Source organism: Schistocerca cancellata, chromosome 1, assembly GCF_023864275.1.
Source record: "Schistocerca cancellata isolate TAMUIC-IGC-003103 chromosome 1, iqSchCanc2.1, whole genome shotgun sequence".
In the NCBI taxonomy this organism is placed as follows: domain Eukaryota; kingdom Metazoa; phylum Arthropoda; class Insecta; order Orthoptera; family Acrididae; genus Schistocerca; species Schistocerca cancellata.
Genome location: NC_064626.1, coordinates 467,577,353 through 467,593,226, shown reverse-complemented (window position 1 = coordinate 467,593,226; position 15,874 = coordinate 467,577,353). Strand labels below are relative to the sequence as shown.

The following is a 15,874-nucleotide window of genomic DNA, read 5'->3' as shown; positions in this document are numbered from 1 at the left end:
GATCGACTGGTATTCACCATAAAGATGACAAATTGAGTTGCAGACAGGCAAAATGAAAAGACTGTTACACATTTTTACACATTTAGCTTTTGGCCATATATCCTTCAGAAAAGAAAATATGCACACACACACATTCACATCCACTCTAGCTAGTACACCTCACACACATTTGACCACTATCTCTGCTGGCTTCACCCTGGACTTTCCATTGTTCAATTCATGCCCATTTGTTCATGTCTGTGTCTACTGGTGCTGGTGCAGTGTTTTCTGTTCTTATTTGTTTGTGACTTAAGATTATAGGCAATACACATGAAACTCACCTAAAGGGCTTTGTAGTGAATTATGTGTAGAATAGATGTTTTGTTAATGTGAGTCAACATTCAGTTACATCCATTGCCACTTTACTACTAGTTCTTCCATTATAATTATTCCCCTTCATTTATATCCATATATTCAGGAATATATTTCACTTCTGTAATGGTATTGGGCTTGAAAGTTTTGTTTGTAATGTATGCTCTTGGTTATTTCACTTCTGTAACGATACTGGGCTTGGAAAGTTTTGTTTGTAATGTACACTATTGCTGCATTGCAGCCCCAACAATGTGCATGAGTTCAAACAATTGGGACCCATTACTAGGAAAGAGATGCTTCGGTTAAAGATGACAGAAACACAGGTGCTTGATAGTCAGTTGCTGAGTCATAATTTCTTAATGTACAGTGTTATAATAGCCACTGACACCCACCATTAGGTTTGTGAAGTGTATATTGGGAAGAATATGATTTTGTCAGTGGTATGGAGATGGGCATGACAGTTAAATAATGCAGAACAACAGTTGGGCCAGTATGATGATGAACCCAGTGGGTGACTCTGTCTGGTCATGATATGCAAGATGGTCCTGGCTGTGAAATTTTTCTCAAATTTCCTGGTATCTCCTACTTAACATTGTGCCAGACAGACTGATCATCTGCTGGCTCCCATGCTTAACAACAGAAGACCACAGCAGTGGGGCTCTGCACTACTGCTTTTGACACAGTATGCTAAGGAGACTGATTACTTCTGTTATCATTTTGTTACAGGGGATGAGATGTGATTAATTAGACTTTGAAAACAAGAAGACTGTCAGTTGAGTGGAAACATGTCCTCGCCATGGAAAATGGAAAATGAAACTCTACCTGCTCTGATCACTGAAAGTCAAAGTCTGTGCATGGTGTCTTGGGACAGGCAAGGTGCCCATCCCACTGATTAACTCCTAGATACACAATACAGTGCCTATAATGCCAAAATGGGCTATGACACTACCACTTCAAAAAATGAGACTAGTTGTATGATGAAGTGTGGTGGCTTTTTTCTAAGAGAGAGGGCAGAGAGGAACATGGTTGCCTGTTTCTCTCTATCCATAACAATATTTACCTCCATGCGGAAGTGGCAGTGCAGTGACTTATTTCAGGCTGTAACTGACGAATAATCCTTTATCTCCCTCACCATTAATTTTTCTCTCTTTTTGCACCTAGAGGTTTTTCTTACAAGTGAGAAATTTAGGTTGATAGGTTGTTATTGAGATCTGGGAATGGCATCTCATTATGGCAAGTGTCTCAACGTGGATGGCAGTAATGGTGAGAAATAATTTAGATGCTGTAGTTTGGAATGAATTGTGATATTTTATTTAATTTTGTATCTCAGTAGATGGGGTGGGTAGTTGCTTGCTCTGTATGAGTTTGTCCAATAACTATTTAAGGATATGTGACACAGTATGTAATGTTGATAATGAGTGACAGAAAAGGGACTGTGAAATAAGAAAAAATTAGATATGCAATGTAGGTGAATGCTTCTATCTGATAAGTGGCACTAAACTCCCCCCGCCCCCTCTCCAAAGTACATCTGCTTTCTCAGGTCACTTAATTGTGTTGTTATGCATTTCATCACAGAACCTTAACATAATTTTATTAGAGCCATATCCACCTGTCTTAAAACCTGTAACAACTGCAATAAGCATCTTTCAGTTAAATGACCATGCACAACCATTGGAAGGGCAGTTGAACTATTATGAGCTGCCCCAGGAAATGCAGTAATTGTATGGCAATAACAATTTTGGATGCTTCTATTTGATGGTGTGCACATACAAAGATAGCTGTGTAATTGTTTTTGAAGGATATAATTATTTATTCTTTGTTGTTGTCCTAGTTTTGTAACTTATAGCAAATTATTTATGTGATGGACAGTGTATGCAGGTTATAGAGCGACTACAAGCTGTCTCAGTCAGTAAGGAAGAATATTATCTACTCAAGGCACTTGTGCTGGCAAATTCAGATGTGCACATGGATGATGCTGTGTCACTAAAGAGGTTTCGTGATAGCATTTTATCAGCACTGAGTGACTGTGTTGCAGTCATCAGGTAATTATTTTATAGCATGCTAATTTAATAATAGTATTAGACAAAGTCAGCTTAGTTTTTGGTATTTTGCATCACCACAGCTAAATTATAATAGTCAGAGTCTGTAGATAATAACTAAGACTACTATAAAGGGTGTCCCAAGAGGAATGGACAATATTGAGGGATATGACAGGAATGATCATTTGAAGCAAAAAGCTTCATATGGACATGTACCCTATTCCTAAGGGGGTCTGAGGGGGGACATAAGTAATATACAAGGGTCATTTTTAAAGTGAGAATTAAATTGTAGTGGAGTAAGAGAAACTTTATTTATAAATTAAATTGTTTCACAAACTACAATATCCACATTTTTCACTTTCAAACATAGTCATCACGAACATTTAAACATTCGTCAAGTTGTGACACCAAATTTTGGATCCCAGCATCAACTAACTCTGCCACATGACCATTAAACCAGGTAGTAACAGTTTTTTTCAACATATCATCATTTTTCCAAGTGCTTTCCACCAAGAAATTCCTTCATGTTTGGAAATGGATGAAAGTCTGGTGGTGCGAAGTCACAGTTGTATTGTGGATGATTCAGTAATTCCTAATGAAACTTGTCCAGTGTGCCTTTGTTCATGCCACAACATGAGGCCGAGCATTATCGTGTAGCAGAATGACCCTGCTAGAGAGCCGACCCTGATGGTGATTTTGAATAGCATGCCTAAGCTTTAATAATGTTTCACAGTACCTTTCAGCATTTATTGTCCCTACTCTTGGAAGAAAATCTAGCAGAAGAATGCCTTTCCAGCCACAAAAAACTGGGGCCATAGTTTTCCATGTTGAAGATTCTTGTCTGAACTTTCATGGCTGTGTTGGGGAGTTTGAATGATGCCACTCACTGGATTGACATTTATTTTTGGAGTGTAGTCCATGTTTCAACACCAATCACAATGTGACGCAAGAACTTGTCACCATCCTTGTGACAGCACTCCAAAATGGACAAAGAATGTGCCATTTGGTTTGTTTTGTGTTCGTTTTTCAACATTTTTGGCACCCATCTCGCACACATTTTTTTTAGTGAAGTTTGTCAGTAATAATGTGAAAAACTACTGATTTTGAATCTTGTGCAAAGTTCTGATGCAGATATTCAATAGTGAAGTGCCTGCTTTGGCAAACTGCCTCATCCACTTTTTGCGTCAAGTCTTCATTCGTGACAGTAGGCCATCCAGATCATTCTTCATCATGAACATTTGTCCATCCTTCATTAAACAGCATACACCATCTATGCACATTACCAACATTTATTATACCTACACCATAAACTTCAACAAGCTGCTGGTGAATTTCAGCAGGATGAAATTGTTTTGCATTTAAGACTGAATAACTGATTGCACTTCACAATCAGCAGGATTACTGATTGATATTGTGACAAGCAAAACAGTATAACCATACAACCAACATGGCAGAGATATGAAATGTAATGACTGCATAGTGAGAGACTGACTAAGATTGTGGATGGATTTCACATGACAGGATGCCGATGATGATGTTTGGTTTGTGGGACACTCAACTGTGCAGTCATCAGCACTCATACAAAGTCCCAATGTATCTAGGCACTGTCACAAATAATGAGGATGATGATAAAGCGATGAGGACAACACAAACACCCAGTCTCTGGGCAGAGAAAAGCCCCAACCCGGCCAGGAGTTGAACCCGGGACCCCGTGATCCAGAAGTAGCAACGTTAGCCACCAGACCACAAGCTGCGGACACATGACAGGATGCGCGGACATGACACACTATCAGTTCTTACTTAAAAATTACCCTTGTACATTGTTATTTATTTATTTTCTTTATGAGTGAGTACATTGTCAGGTTTAAACATGTACACATATGCAACATTTATTAAATTTTACAGTGTGTGTTTTATAAAGTATCAATTGAAAAAATGTATTTTTAATACAGACACCTTTAAGCATTATCATACATGTCACAGTACAGGTATTGCACAGTTCACAATAAATGTCTGAATACCCCACTGTCAGCTTTATTGCATTTTTGCACTCTTGGGAGAATATACTGTGTTACTTGTCTGAGTGCCTCTAAATGTTCCCTAATGAGGGCAGTGGTGCCGTGATGCGTCCAAGCTGTCCATCTTGTGTATGCATCTTTTGTTTCTTTTCTACACCTTGGACTTCATCCAATGCCATAAACAAATATCTAATGACATACGTGTTGTAAACTCCCATTGCCAGTTTTGTAAAAGCCTTGTCACTACTGGTGGGGAGGTCTAGTTGCCACCGTTGGTACAGTAGATCGAATTTGTGAGTTTGTGAAATGGCTTCTGGTGCAGTACATCACTAAGACAATTTCTCCCTGCCACTATTACACAGCTATGCCCCAGGGTCAGATAACAGGATAGGAGAATGAAGATTCTACAACACTCCAACAGTTAGTAACAAAGTCACACAAATGAGATAAAGAGGTTTACTTGTCTTGATGGCTTGTTGAATAATGAAGTCTGCAACACTGCTTGTAAAATAACACAAAAAAGGCCCTCAATTGCTAAGTGCAAATAATTGTAGGTAAACTGCACAGTACATAGCAAATGCAATTTATAACAACTGTCTATTTACTACTAAGAGTTCACTAAATGACATTCCCTGTCTAAGTCAGCCCTGGATGATGATCTATAACTAAGTGCATGAGAGCTGCTCTTCTATCTTCTGAGTAGGCTTCTGTCCATTGTTCGGATGACACAGCAATAAGGTCAGGCAATCTTGATGGCCAGTTAATTGTATTACAATGATAAATCCATCAATAAGGGTAAGTGAGGTTAGGATATTCTGTCACACATCTGGTAAAGTGTAGAGGGGATCCATCATCCTGAAGTACATTGCATCCCATGTGGCCAAAGAAACATCTTCAATGTGTTCAACAAACAAATTTTCCAAAAAATGCAAGTAATTCTGTCCCATAATTTGCCCTTATAAAATGACTGAACCTTGTAACATGTTACCGATCATGCTGCACCAAACATTGCTCAAAAAATGAACTTGTAAATTGGTTTCCACTGTAATGTGTGGATTTTTCTGTGGCAATCAATAATTATTATGTGTGATGTTGATTCTGTTCTGTGGAAATGTGGCTTCATCAGTGAGTAGTATTAATCAGAGGATATGATGATTGTCATTTAACCAGTGACATAATTCAAGTTGTGTGCCATTGTCACCAGTGTGAAGATTGTGGACAAGCAGTACATGAAATGGGAACAAGTTCTCTTCATGTGAGGTAAAAGTTCATGGGACATTGATATGAGCAGAAATTCATCATGTGCTTGTAGCAGGACTACGCCATTTAAACAGTGTGCTGTTGTTTCTGCACAGGTTGTTGAAGTACACACATAGGACAAAAATGGGAATTTTGAAGCATAGCTGCTTTATGCAATGTGCTGAAAACTCTGGTAAACATTCTTTGGTCAGGAATTCAATGTCTTGTAAAGTTCCAATGGTATTCTTCAACAGCAGTAGGACCACTACCATTGCAGAAGCAGTAAAAATGCACCATATCTGCCATGTACCACCCATTCACCTTAAGGGATCAGGAACCCGTTGGAGACAGAAGCATCATTGGTTTGCCTGTGTGCAAGGTGTTGCCTCGCGATACTGCGTCATCACAACAAGGATGACAGATGGTAGGACAAGCACAATTAGAGGCCATCCATGCCAGGAACCTGTTTTCTCCACTGTGTCACTTGTGTGGAACTGGATCAGCACAAATTCCTCCATGCCCCGGCTATATAATGCAGCACAACCCAATACGCTGGCAGTTCACTCCACCAGAGCTCTGGGCCAATTCATACACCAGTTCTTAGCAGCCCATCAGTCAGAGATTGGTCAGAAGCCACCGCAGCAGAACCTCTGACTTTCCAATGATATCCAAAGACGTACATGTCGGTCAGCTATGCCAAACGTATAACCTCTCTAATTAGGGATTATCAGTGACATGGTCTTCACATCCCACTATGTTTATTCTCTGTGTGTTCCAGGCATATGCCTCTTAGTGTCTTCAAAGTTCTATTATTTTTCAGTGAGAAGGGTTTTTCTTTGTTATTAAATCTCTCTACGGTGTCCATAAGAAACCCTTGTTCTAGCTTACAGTATTATGAGAAGGGAAGTTGCTACTCACCATATAGCGGAGATGCTGAGTCACAGGTACAACAGAAAGACTCTCACAATTAAAGTTTTCAGCCATTAAGGCCTTCATCAACACTAGACACACATACACACACACACACACACACACACACACACACACACACACACACACACGTGCGCGCATGCGCTCCTGCAAGCGCTCGCGCAAATGCAACTCTCACACACGACTGCAGTCTCAGGCAACTGAAACCACAGTGCGAGCAGGAGCACCAGTGCACGGTAGGAGTGGCGGCTGGGTGGAGGTAAGTAGGAGGCTGGGGTATGGAGGGGTAGGGATAGTATGGTGGGGATGGCAGACCGTGAAGTGCTGCAGGTTAGATGGATGTCAGGGGAGAGGTGGTGGGGAGGGGGGGGGGGGGAGTAGCGGACAAGGAGAGAAATAAAAAGACTGGGTGTGGTTGTTGAATGACTGCTGTGTAGTGCTGGAATGGGGACAGGGAAGGGGCTGAATGGGTGAGGACAGTGACTAACAAAGGTTGAGGCCAGGAGGGTTACAGGAATGTAAGATGTATTTCAGGGTAAGTTCCCACCTGCGCAGTTCAGAAAAGCTTGTGTTGCTGGGAGGATCCATATGCCACAGGCTGTGGAGCAATCATTGAAATGAAGGATATCATGTTTGGCAGCGTGTTTAGCAACAGGGTGGTCCAAGTGTTTCATGGCCACAGTTTGACGGTGGCCATTCATGTGGACAGACAGCTTGTTGGTTGTCATGCCTACATAGAATGCACCACAGTAGTTGCAGCTTAGCTTGTAGACCACATGACTGGTTTCACAGGTAGCCCAGCCTTTAATGGGATAGGTGATGTTAGTGGCTGACTGGAGTAGGTGGTGGTGGGAGGATATATGGGACAGGTCTTGCATCTAGGTCTATTAAAGGAGGTCTTGCATCTAGATCTATTAAAGGGGTGTGAGCCATGAGGTAAGGGATTGGGAGCAGGGGTTGTGTAAGGATGGACAAGTATATTGTGTAGGTTCAGTGGACAAAGGAATACCACTGTGGTAGGGGTGGGAATAATAGTGGGCAGGACATTTCTCATTTCAGGGCATGATGAGAGGTAATCGAAATCCTGGCGGAGATTGTAATTCAGTTGCTCCAGTGCTGTATGGCACTGAGTTACGAGGGGAATGCTCCTCTGTGGCTGGATGGTGGGACTTTGGGAGGTAGTGGGAGACTGGAAAGATAAGGCATGAGAGATTTGTTTTTATACAAGGTTGGGAGGATAATTACAGTCAGTGAAGGCTTCAGTGAGACCCTCGGTATATTTCAAGATGGATTGCTTGTCACTGCAGATGTGGTGACCATGGGTTGCTAGGCTGTATGGAGGGGACTTCTTGGAATCGAATGGGTGGCAGGTGTCGAAGTGGAGACATTGCTGATAGTTAGTAGGTTTGATATGGATGGAGGTACTAATGTAGCCATCTTTGAGGTGGCGGTCAACATCTAGGAAGCTGTCTTGTTGGGTTGAGTTGGACCAGGTGAAGCAAATGGGAGAGATGTTGTTGAGGTTCTGGAGGAATTTGGATAGGGTGTCCTCACTTTCGATCCAGACAGCAAAGATGTCTCAATGAATCTGAACCAGGTGAGGGGTTTAGGATTCTGGGTTTTTAGAAAGGATTCCCCGTAACTCAGTAACACCCAGGACTGGAGCAACTGAATTACATTTTCCACCAGGGTTTTGATTACCTCTCGTCATACCCAGAAATGAGAAATGTCCTGCCCCCTATCCTTCCCATCCCTTCCACAGTGGTAGTCCGCCATCCGCCGAACCTACACAACGTACTCGTCCATCATTACACAACCCCTGCTCCCAATCCCTTACCTCATGGCTCATACCCCTATAATAGGCCTAGATGCAAGATCTGTTCCACACATTCTCTCACCGCCACCTACTCCAGTCCAGTCAGTAACATCACCTATCCCATCAAAGGCAGGGCTACCTGTGAAACCAGTCACATGATCTACAAGCTAAGCTGCAATCACTGCGCTGTGTTCTATATAGGTATGACAACCAACAAGCTGTCTGCCTCAACCTTTGTTAGTCACTGTCCTCACCCATCCAGCCCCTTTCCTGTTCCCATTCCAGCACTACACAGCAGTCATTCCACCACCACACCGTCTTTTTATTTCTGTCTTTCTCCACTACTCCTCCCCCCCCCCCCCCTCCCCCTCGAGGGCGAGAACAAAATGTCAACGAGGTTGTGTGGTGAGATACATACATGCAGGCCATTAGCCCAAAAACAAATGTGCATTAAATGTTTTCGTTCTCAGAAACCTTTCAGAATAGGGCATATCCATAGAAGATTTTTGCTTCAAATGATTGTTCCTGGTGTGCTCCTGAATATTGAACATTCCTCCTGGGATGCCCTGTATGTAACTCATTTAATAAGAATATTGTAATTATAAAGTAATTACAAAATAAAATGTTGGTGTCTCTTTTGATTTTAAAAGATAATATGAGGTAGAACATATGATAGTCAATATTAAATTCTGTAAATTGGGTAAGGCGGAGTGTTACAGATATGTATTTAACATACTATAGTTTATTCAGGAATTTAGATATTATGTACACTCTGGCAAAGAGAGTTCAAGAGGCAAATGGGAGCACTTTATTTCACTTTAACTTAATTGACATTTGATGTGGATATAAGTGATCAACAGTCAGAGTTTTGTCAAATGTTACTTAACAGTAATCCTAAAATTTCTGTCAGACTGCTTTCTTTTCATTTTATTGTAACAGACTTATTACCTGTGCATGAGTGTGTATGTGTGTGTGTGTGTGTGTGTGTGTGTGTGTGTGTGTGTGTGTGTGTGTGTATGTGGGCTTGTGCGTGTGCATTCGCGTATGTGCATGGGCGCATGTGTGTGTGTGTGTTGTGCATACCCATATTCCTTTATTTATTGGATTTGAGATTAATGTTTGATTCATGACTCTTTCAATTTGTGTTTGCATTCCTCGTGCCATAGATGAACTATCATTCTTAAAATGGTTCTTAAAAGATAAAACTGTTAGCATTTGCACAAACTGTCTGATGCTTTCCCTAACAAACTTAGTCTGTGTGGTTAGTGACAATACTTGATGATATGTGTTACTCTACAAAAATTTCTTGACTGCCTTCATTATCAGAGTAATAGTTGTCTGGTACACCTATCAGACAATAGTACTGCAAAAGTGCTGCTTGAACCACTTGTTGTTCCCCAGATAGTGAGTAGGGACGTTAATGCTCCATTTAAAGGTTTCCAGGTAGCAGAAAACTCCAACTTCGGTCTCAATATATGGTTTTAGTGTGGAGTAGCGCTTTGTGGAAGCAGTGGGGGTATTACCAACCAAATTTCAACTATTGCACCTTTATCACTGCTTTTAGAAACTGTCCAGTATGTAGATCAGTAAAACATTATTGTTTTTAGGTGATGTTTGCATGATGGAGCATTGCAATGTCTGTGGTACATTACTTGTGTGCTTTCTCGACCACTGTCTAAATGTGTATAGGAATGTATCAAAAGGAAAATTTACTTGAGAAAACTACAGTATTAAATTGCTAGACATGCCTGTGCAGTACTTACCATCAGAAGATGAAATGCTTAGTACTTCTGTTAGAAGAGAACTAAATGGGTGTAACAAATGGTGGGTGTGTATGTGTTTGTTTTTGTGTGTATCTTTTTTACTCCTAAATTATTTACATTTTGCCAGAACTTTCTTTTATATTGGCATTTTCACTCCTATTATCCTTCCTTATTAACATCTTGTGATCACTGTCATGTATTGTTTTATTCTTTCTGTGTAAACATTATCACCACTGCTGCTCTTTATTGTAAAGCTAGATATGCAGTGAGAGTTTTTCACTCTCGGAGAGCTTTTGCAAGTAAATGTGTCATGTAAATAATGCCGAGAGTCAGCTCACTGGCAGTGTCCAGTAGTGGGGCGAGATCTCAGGTAATCATGCTCCATGAGTTTAGACGTCTCGTGTAGACGGCAACCTCCATCCCTTGAGAGCTGCGCATCATAGCTCTCAGACAAGTAAAACTGTACCGGCAATTTCAAGAGAGCGGACAGTACTTGAAGAGTGCTGAAAGGCCTCGTTGTGCCCCAGATCTGTGCCCTGTTTCACAGTTTGTACACTGCCACAGCTTTGTAATATATTTTGCCATACTCATACATGCATTAAACGAAAGTATCCCTGAAACTGTATGTTTTGAGCCGTAATATGTGTCCATGGCACATTTCTGAGTGAAGAAATCACTTGTTTTACCTCATAAATGAACAACATGAGCAGTCAGCCTATTTTGAAAGTTCTAGAGTTAAACCATGCTACGCAGCAAACATCATATAATAACATCATAGAAATATTATAAGAATCAACTAACAAAAATTAAAAAAAAGAGTTATTGAAGAGACTCAATTTGGAGTTAATGGCTTTTGAATATCTGTGGGTATCAAGATGAAATTGGCCTAACATTATCTCATTGTAATTGTTACCTTACTGAATATTAAAGAGAATAAATGTAACTCATGCTGGAAATATTAGTTTAACAAGCAACCTGTCTTTAACACTAATGGAATTATGCTCAATAGCATCTAGATTGGCAGTTTTGGGTCCAGTTATAAAGAGTATTTCTTCTGTCACCAATGCTGCTATTCTTGTGAAATTTTGATATTTTTGTAGGTTTTTCTATTATGAGCTGCACAATGAGATTCTTGCACACTCCTAATTCATCCCACCACCTAATCTGCTCTCTTATCCAAAACTAACATGGTTGTTTACGTTTTTTCTATGACACTATAAATATCAAAAATGCAGCCGCAGCCTGATGCCCTTCCATTACAACCTCTTCCTACATGCACAGAACTACGAGAGATAAATCTCATTTGGAGTGATCTCTCAGCTCTCATTGACATTTTCACCCTGTTGTGTGTATATGCTTTTGATGTCCTCTCTAGAAAGACTCTCAGACACTTACAGAAAGTACTCACAAGGAAGTTTTAGAAGGTAACTATTAGTGAAAGTTCATCACAATCCTGCGAGTACTTCCTGAGAGAACCAAACTGTCAGATAGTAAAAAACTCTCATTTGTATTCCCTTTCTAATATACAGTATAATATCCTATGTGTTGTCTTTTATCTGGCATGCATGTTTTGATATGTTGTTGTACAGACCAGAAATATTCTAACGCTTATTCCATTCCATAATGGGCTGGTTGATACAGCCACAGGTATAAAAATAACTTTGCAAGGTAGCCTTTTTCTTCATATAATGACAGAAATATTCTCTTTTAATACAGGCCAGGATCACCATTACATCACACACAACACCTGTTACTGCTACTGCCTGCCTTGCGTCAAGCAGATCACGTCGTTAGACGCTTCTGGAGCATGGTGAACCGTGAGGGAAAGGTACCCATGAATAAACTCTTTGTTGAGATGCTGGAAGCATGTTTTCGATGAAGGAGTCCACACAGAGCTGCCTAGTAAACGGTGTGACGAACCCAATCTGTATCTTGTGCCTTTGTCAGTCATTGTCTGCACATTATTAAGATTATCGAAAGTAAAATGCAGCTTCCTAAAATTGTATCTGCATTGTTCATAGAATTATCATGACATGCAGTTTTACTGTTGACATTTGGTTAAACAAATGAAACATTTGGAAGATGCTCATGTACATGTGGGATTTATTACTTGAATTGTTGTAATTACTTTACATTTTTGTGCAGTTATAGTTTTTAACAACCTTTTTCCATCCCCAGTTACAAAAATACTGCCAGAAATTCTTTGATCCTTTCAAAATAATTTGTTGTTCTCCAGCTAAAGTCTTGTTTTAAAATGTAGTAATTATGTATCATAAAGTGTAGCATTAATAGTTTTGTCACAGTACTGCAAAAATATATATTACAGACAACCATGGCTGCTACTTACATAGGAAAATTGAAAATCTCGTAACATGTAATTCAAAGTGTTGTTACTATTGGAGTTACACATATCCTCAGAATTAGATGTTATTGATTTGTTACACTGTAATGTAAGACCAACTATAGGTTTATTTTTTGATAATGTTGGGAATGGCTGATGAGCAAAAGTTAACCGCACCATTATGAAGCTCCTCTTTGTCCATTGTGTTTCATCTCTTGTTTCAGAATTTTTTAGTACTCTACCTTGTACCATATATGTGTGTAAGTGGTTTGCTCTAGGTATGTGTGTTAGATGTACAGAACTGAATATTTAAGAGACAGGCCTAATGGGGCAGCATAATAGAGTGAACCACATCTTGAAGAAATCAAGAGCAGCAAATTGCAGTGTTTGACAAAGGAAAAACAGAGAAGAAATGATACTGTTAAAAGACATGAATTATGAGTGATATTTATAGCATACAAACTGAATTGGGGGCTTGTTTGAGTGTTGTGATGTAACATTTCTTGTCTGTCCTTTGTTCTGTATTTTTCCTTATTCATTGCATGATTCTGTGTTGCAGGTTAAACACATTATAATCTTGTGCTCAAATGTTTATCCGAAGTGAAAAATCAAATGTAAAAATTGATTCAGCTTTATCATTTGGGAGTACTTCTTGTGAAGTTGCAGTGTTCCTTTTGTTTCCTTTTAATAACTTACTACAAAATGAGTTCATGTTTTGCAACAGAGTATTTCAGATGGAAAGATTCAACATGCTTAATTTGTTGTAGCATCTTTGAAGTAGCTCAACATTTTTCAAACTTAAGTCTGTGAAGTCATTCTCATAAAGCTGCTCTTAGTAGAAAGTTCAGCAAACTGTTTGTTTGGTCTACATCTATTAGCTTTAAGGTTTTGTAATTCAATGTAAATGTAAATATTCATCATCATTAGTTAGGTCTATAGCTTGTCCCAAAATATCTATTGCTGCCTTCATGACAGCTCAGGTATGGTATAAAATGTTTCGAATCCTCTTCAATATGAAAAAGAATTCATAGTTCTGAAATGTAGGAGAACGAATATTAATGGTGGCAGTTTGTAAAAGATCAGCCTGTAGTATGATTTACCATGATGATGTGTATTGTTGGCTATATTCTGCCATTTTGTGCAGAATGATTGTGATGTGTTTTTTATAACAAACAGTGCAGCCAGTATGAAGTGTTCTGATGTAAAACAAGAATATGCTGAACAGTTGACAGTATGAGTTTGTACACAACAAATAAAATATGTATATTAGATGTGAGGAGGCAAACATATGAGAAAGTTGCGAAAGCAGTTACTTCTCCACCATAGCCAGAATGGAATGCAAGAAAGAAAATTTGAAGCTAGGGATACATCTGTCTCTACCCGATTTGTAGGATGACTTTTAAGTTCTCATATTGTCAACATAGTTGTGGAAACAAAAAGATGTATTCTCCCACGATAATATTAATGCACTTTTCAGGCTGTTACATAATACATAATATATGGTTTGAAAACAGATAATACTCTGTGTAAATGTGACAACTGGCTGTGATGTTAATTCTTTTGAATCTGCAGAAATTGACTACAAAATAGTTTGTTTTATTGTCAGAGGGAAAACAAAATTTATATTTGTTAATTAGTAGTTAGCTCTTATGGCAGGTCTGTGCACACATAATTATATGGATCAATTTACGGTGGTACATCAGTTCAGATGAAGTTGTTTATATCAATCTTTGTTTTATGATGCCAAGGTCTTTTGTAATTAGGAAACAATGTTTCACTTCACATCACCCTTAAAGTAAATGTGCAGATTGAAGATCTGTTAATGCCAAGGCAATAAAAACTGTGTCTTTGCTTGCACACAAAACATATTGTTCAAAATGTAAATAGTGATTGTGCAAAAGAAACGAAAGAAAATATTTATTAATGTTGTTGCGCCAGGCAAACTTTAATTTTTTTTTAAAGACTTAACTGTCGTTATATCTTACTTTCTGTACTTCTAAGGCCATTTTCACCAGGACTGTAATCAAAGGAAAATATTGAATGTCTGCTGCTCTGATTTTATATTATTTTGTTATCACCTACCCTTAGAATAGCATGATTTTGTTCCAGAGTGATACATATTTTTCAAATGCTTGACTGTCTTATAGTTGCTGATTGGTGAGCCACCACAGTCTGATAAGTCTTGTTCAGTCATTAGAACTAAGTGCAATGTAAAACAAGTGTTGAAATATGCAACATGGTCTACATAATTCACAATTTCTGATTTGGAAATCTCTGTCTCTTTTTGTACTACTTCTGGTACTCCATGTTTTGGAGTATGCGATTAATATTTAGACTTTCATGAGTGACAATTCCTCTACTGTAATGCACTGCTTAGGGAGAGAACATGATTATAAACATCTGTTTACAGTTTTCATATTTACAAAAATTTCATATGTGAAGCTAATTTATCACTGTATTCTGCCAAAGAGATGACTTAGTGGGTACAAAGTGTGTGAAGAATTCCATTTCTGCTGAAAAAGTAAACTCTTCCTCTGTCTTAACCATGCTGTGGAACTTGTATACAGTTTAAATGGAAATATTCTTAGTTGGACTTAATGTCACAAAGTACAGTTCATGAAGAAATTTGATCACTGTCATAGTATCATCAGACTATGAGAAGCATTGTATTTTTTGAAGTATGGTGTATATTTGTTGATCACCTTATCAAAATCATGTTTATTGTAGTATAAATAGTGTGTTTCTCTTTTGTTGCTTCTAACCTCAATAGCTATAGCTGATAATGCATGGTGACAATTGACACATTTATTCAACCTTCTTGACATAGCTGCAAAATGGAACTGCTTGTACCTGCAGAATACACTGGGTAATTTATACCCATTTATACCCATTTCCCTATAACAGTGATACTACAGAGTCACAAGTGTGCATCAGGATCTAACATCAGAATGAAACTCCCCACATTTTGAAGAGACAAATTTTCTTGGGAAAGAGACTGAGTTAATTATTTTACCTAAAACCCTGTGAACTACAGCTGTTTGTATAGTTATATTTGTATACTATTGTACAGGGCAATACTTTTTTTGGAGTAAAACTGACTCAAAATATGCAAAAAATTTTCACAAAATGTGCATCATTTTCATGTTTCAAATCACTTATTACAAACCAAAATGGAGTGGATATAAGGGTTCTGGAATCTTATGAAACAATAAATTTGTGTATGAACATGTGCATAAAAATGAGAAAAGATTCTCTTGCTTTCTCACTCGTCTGTAATCTCTTGCTTTCTCACTCGTCTGTAATATCCTTGTCACTGAAGTGATACTGACTCCAATTTTCATTAATGATGATATCCATTGCTTATTCATAGTTTTGCA

The 15,874-nt window shown here is 38.7% G+C and overlaps 1 protein-coding gene across 7 annotated transcripts in view; it reads left to right on the top strand.

Moving 5' to 3' along the window:
• The window catches only part of LOC126177072 (steroid hormone receptor ERR1), a 474,719-nt gene extending 459,345 nt beyond the window's left edge, over positions 1-15,374 (top strand). For all 7 annotated transcript variants that reach the window (XM_049924364.1, XM_049924347.1, XM_049924332.1 and 4 more), the window contains 2 exons: positions 2,221-2,393; positions 11,873-15,374. In XM_049924364.1, the coding sequence (XP_049780321.1) occupies positions 2,221-2,393; positions 11,873-12,035 (336 nt within the window). In that variant the 3' untranslated portion in view covers positions 12,036-15,374. The remainder of the gene's footprint in view (positions 1-2,220; positions 2,394-11,872) is intronic.
• The last annotated feature ends 500 nt before the right edge of the window (positions 15,375-15,874 follow it).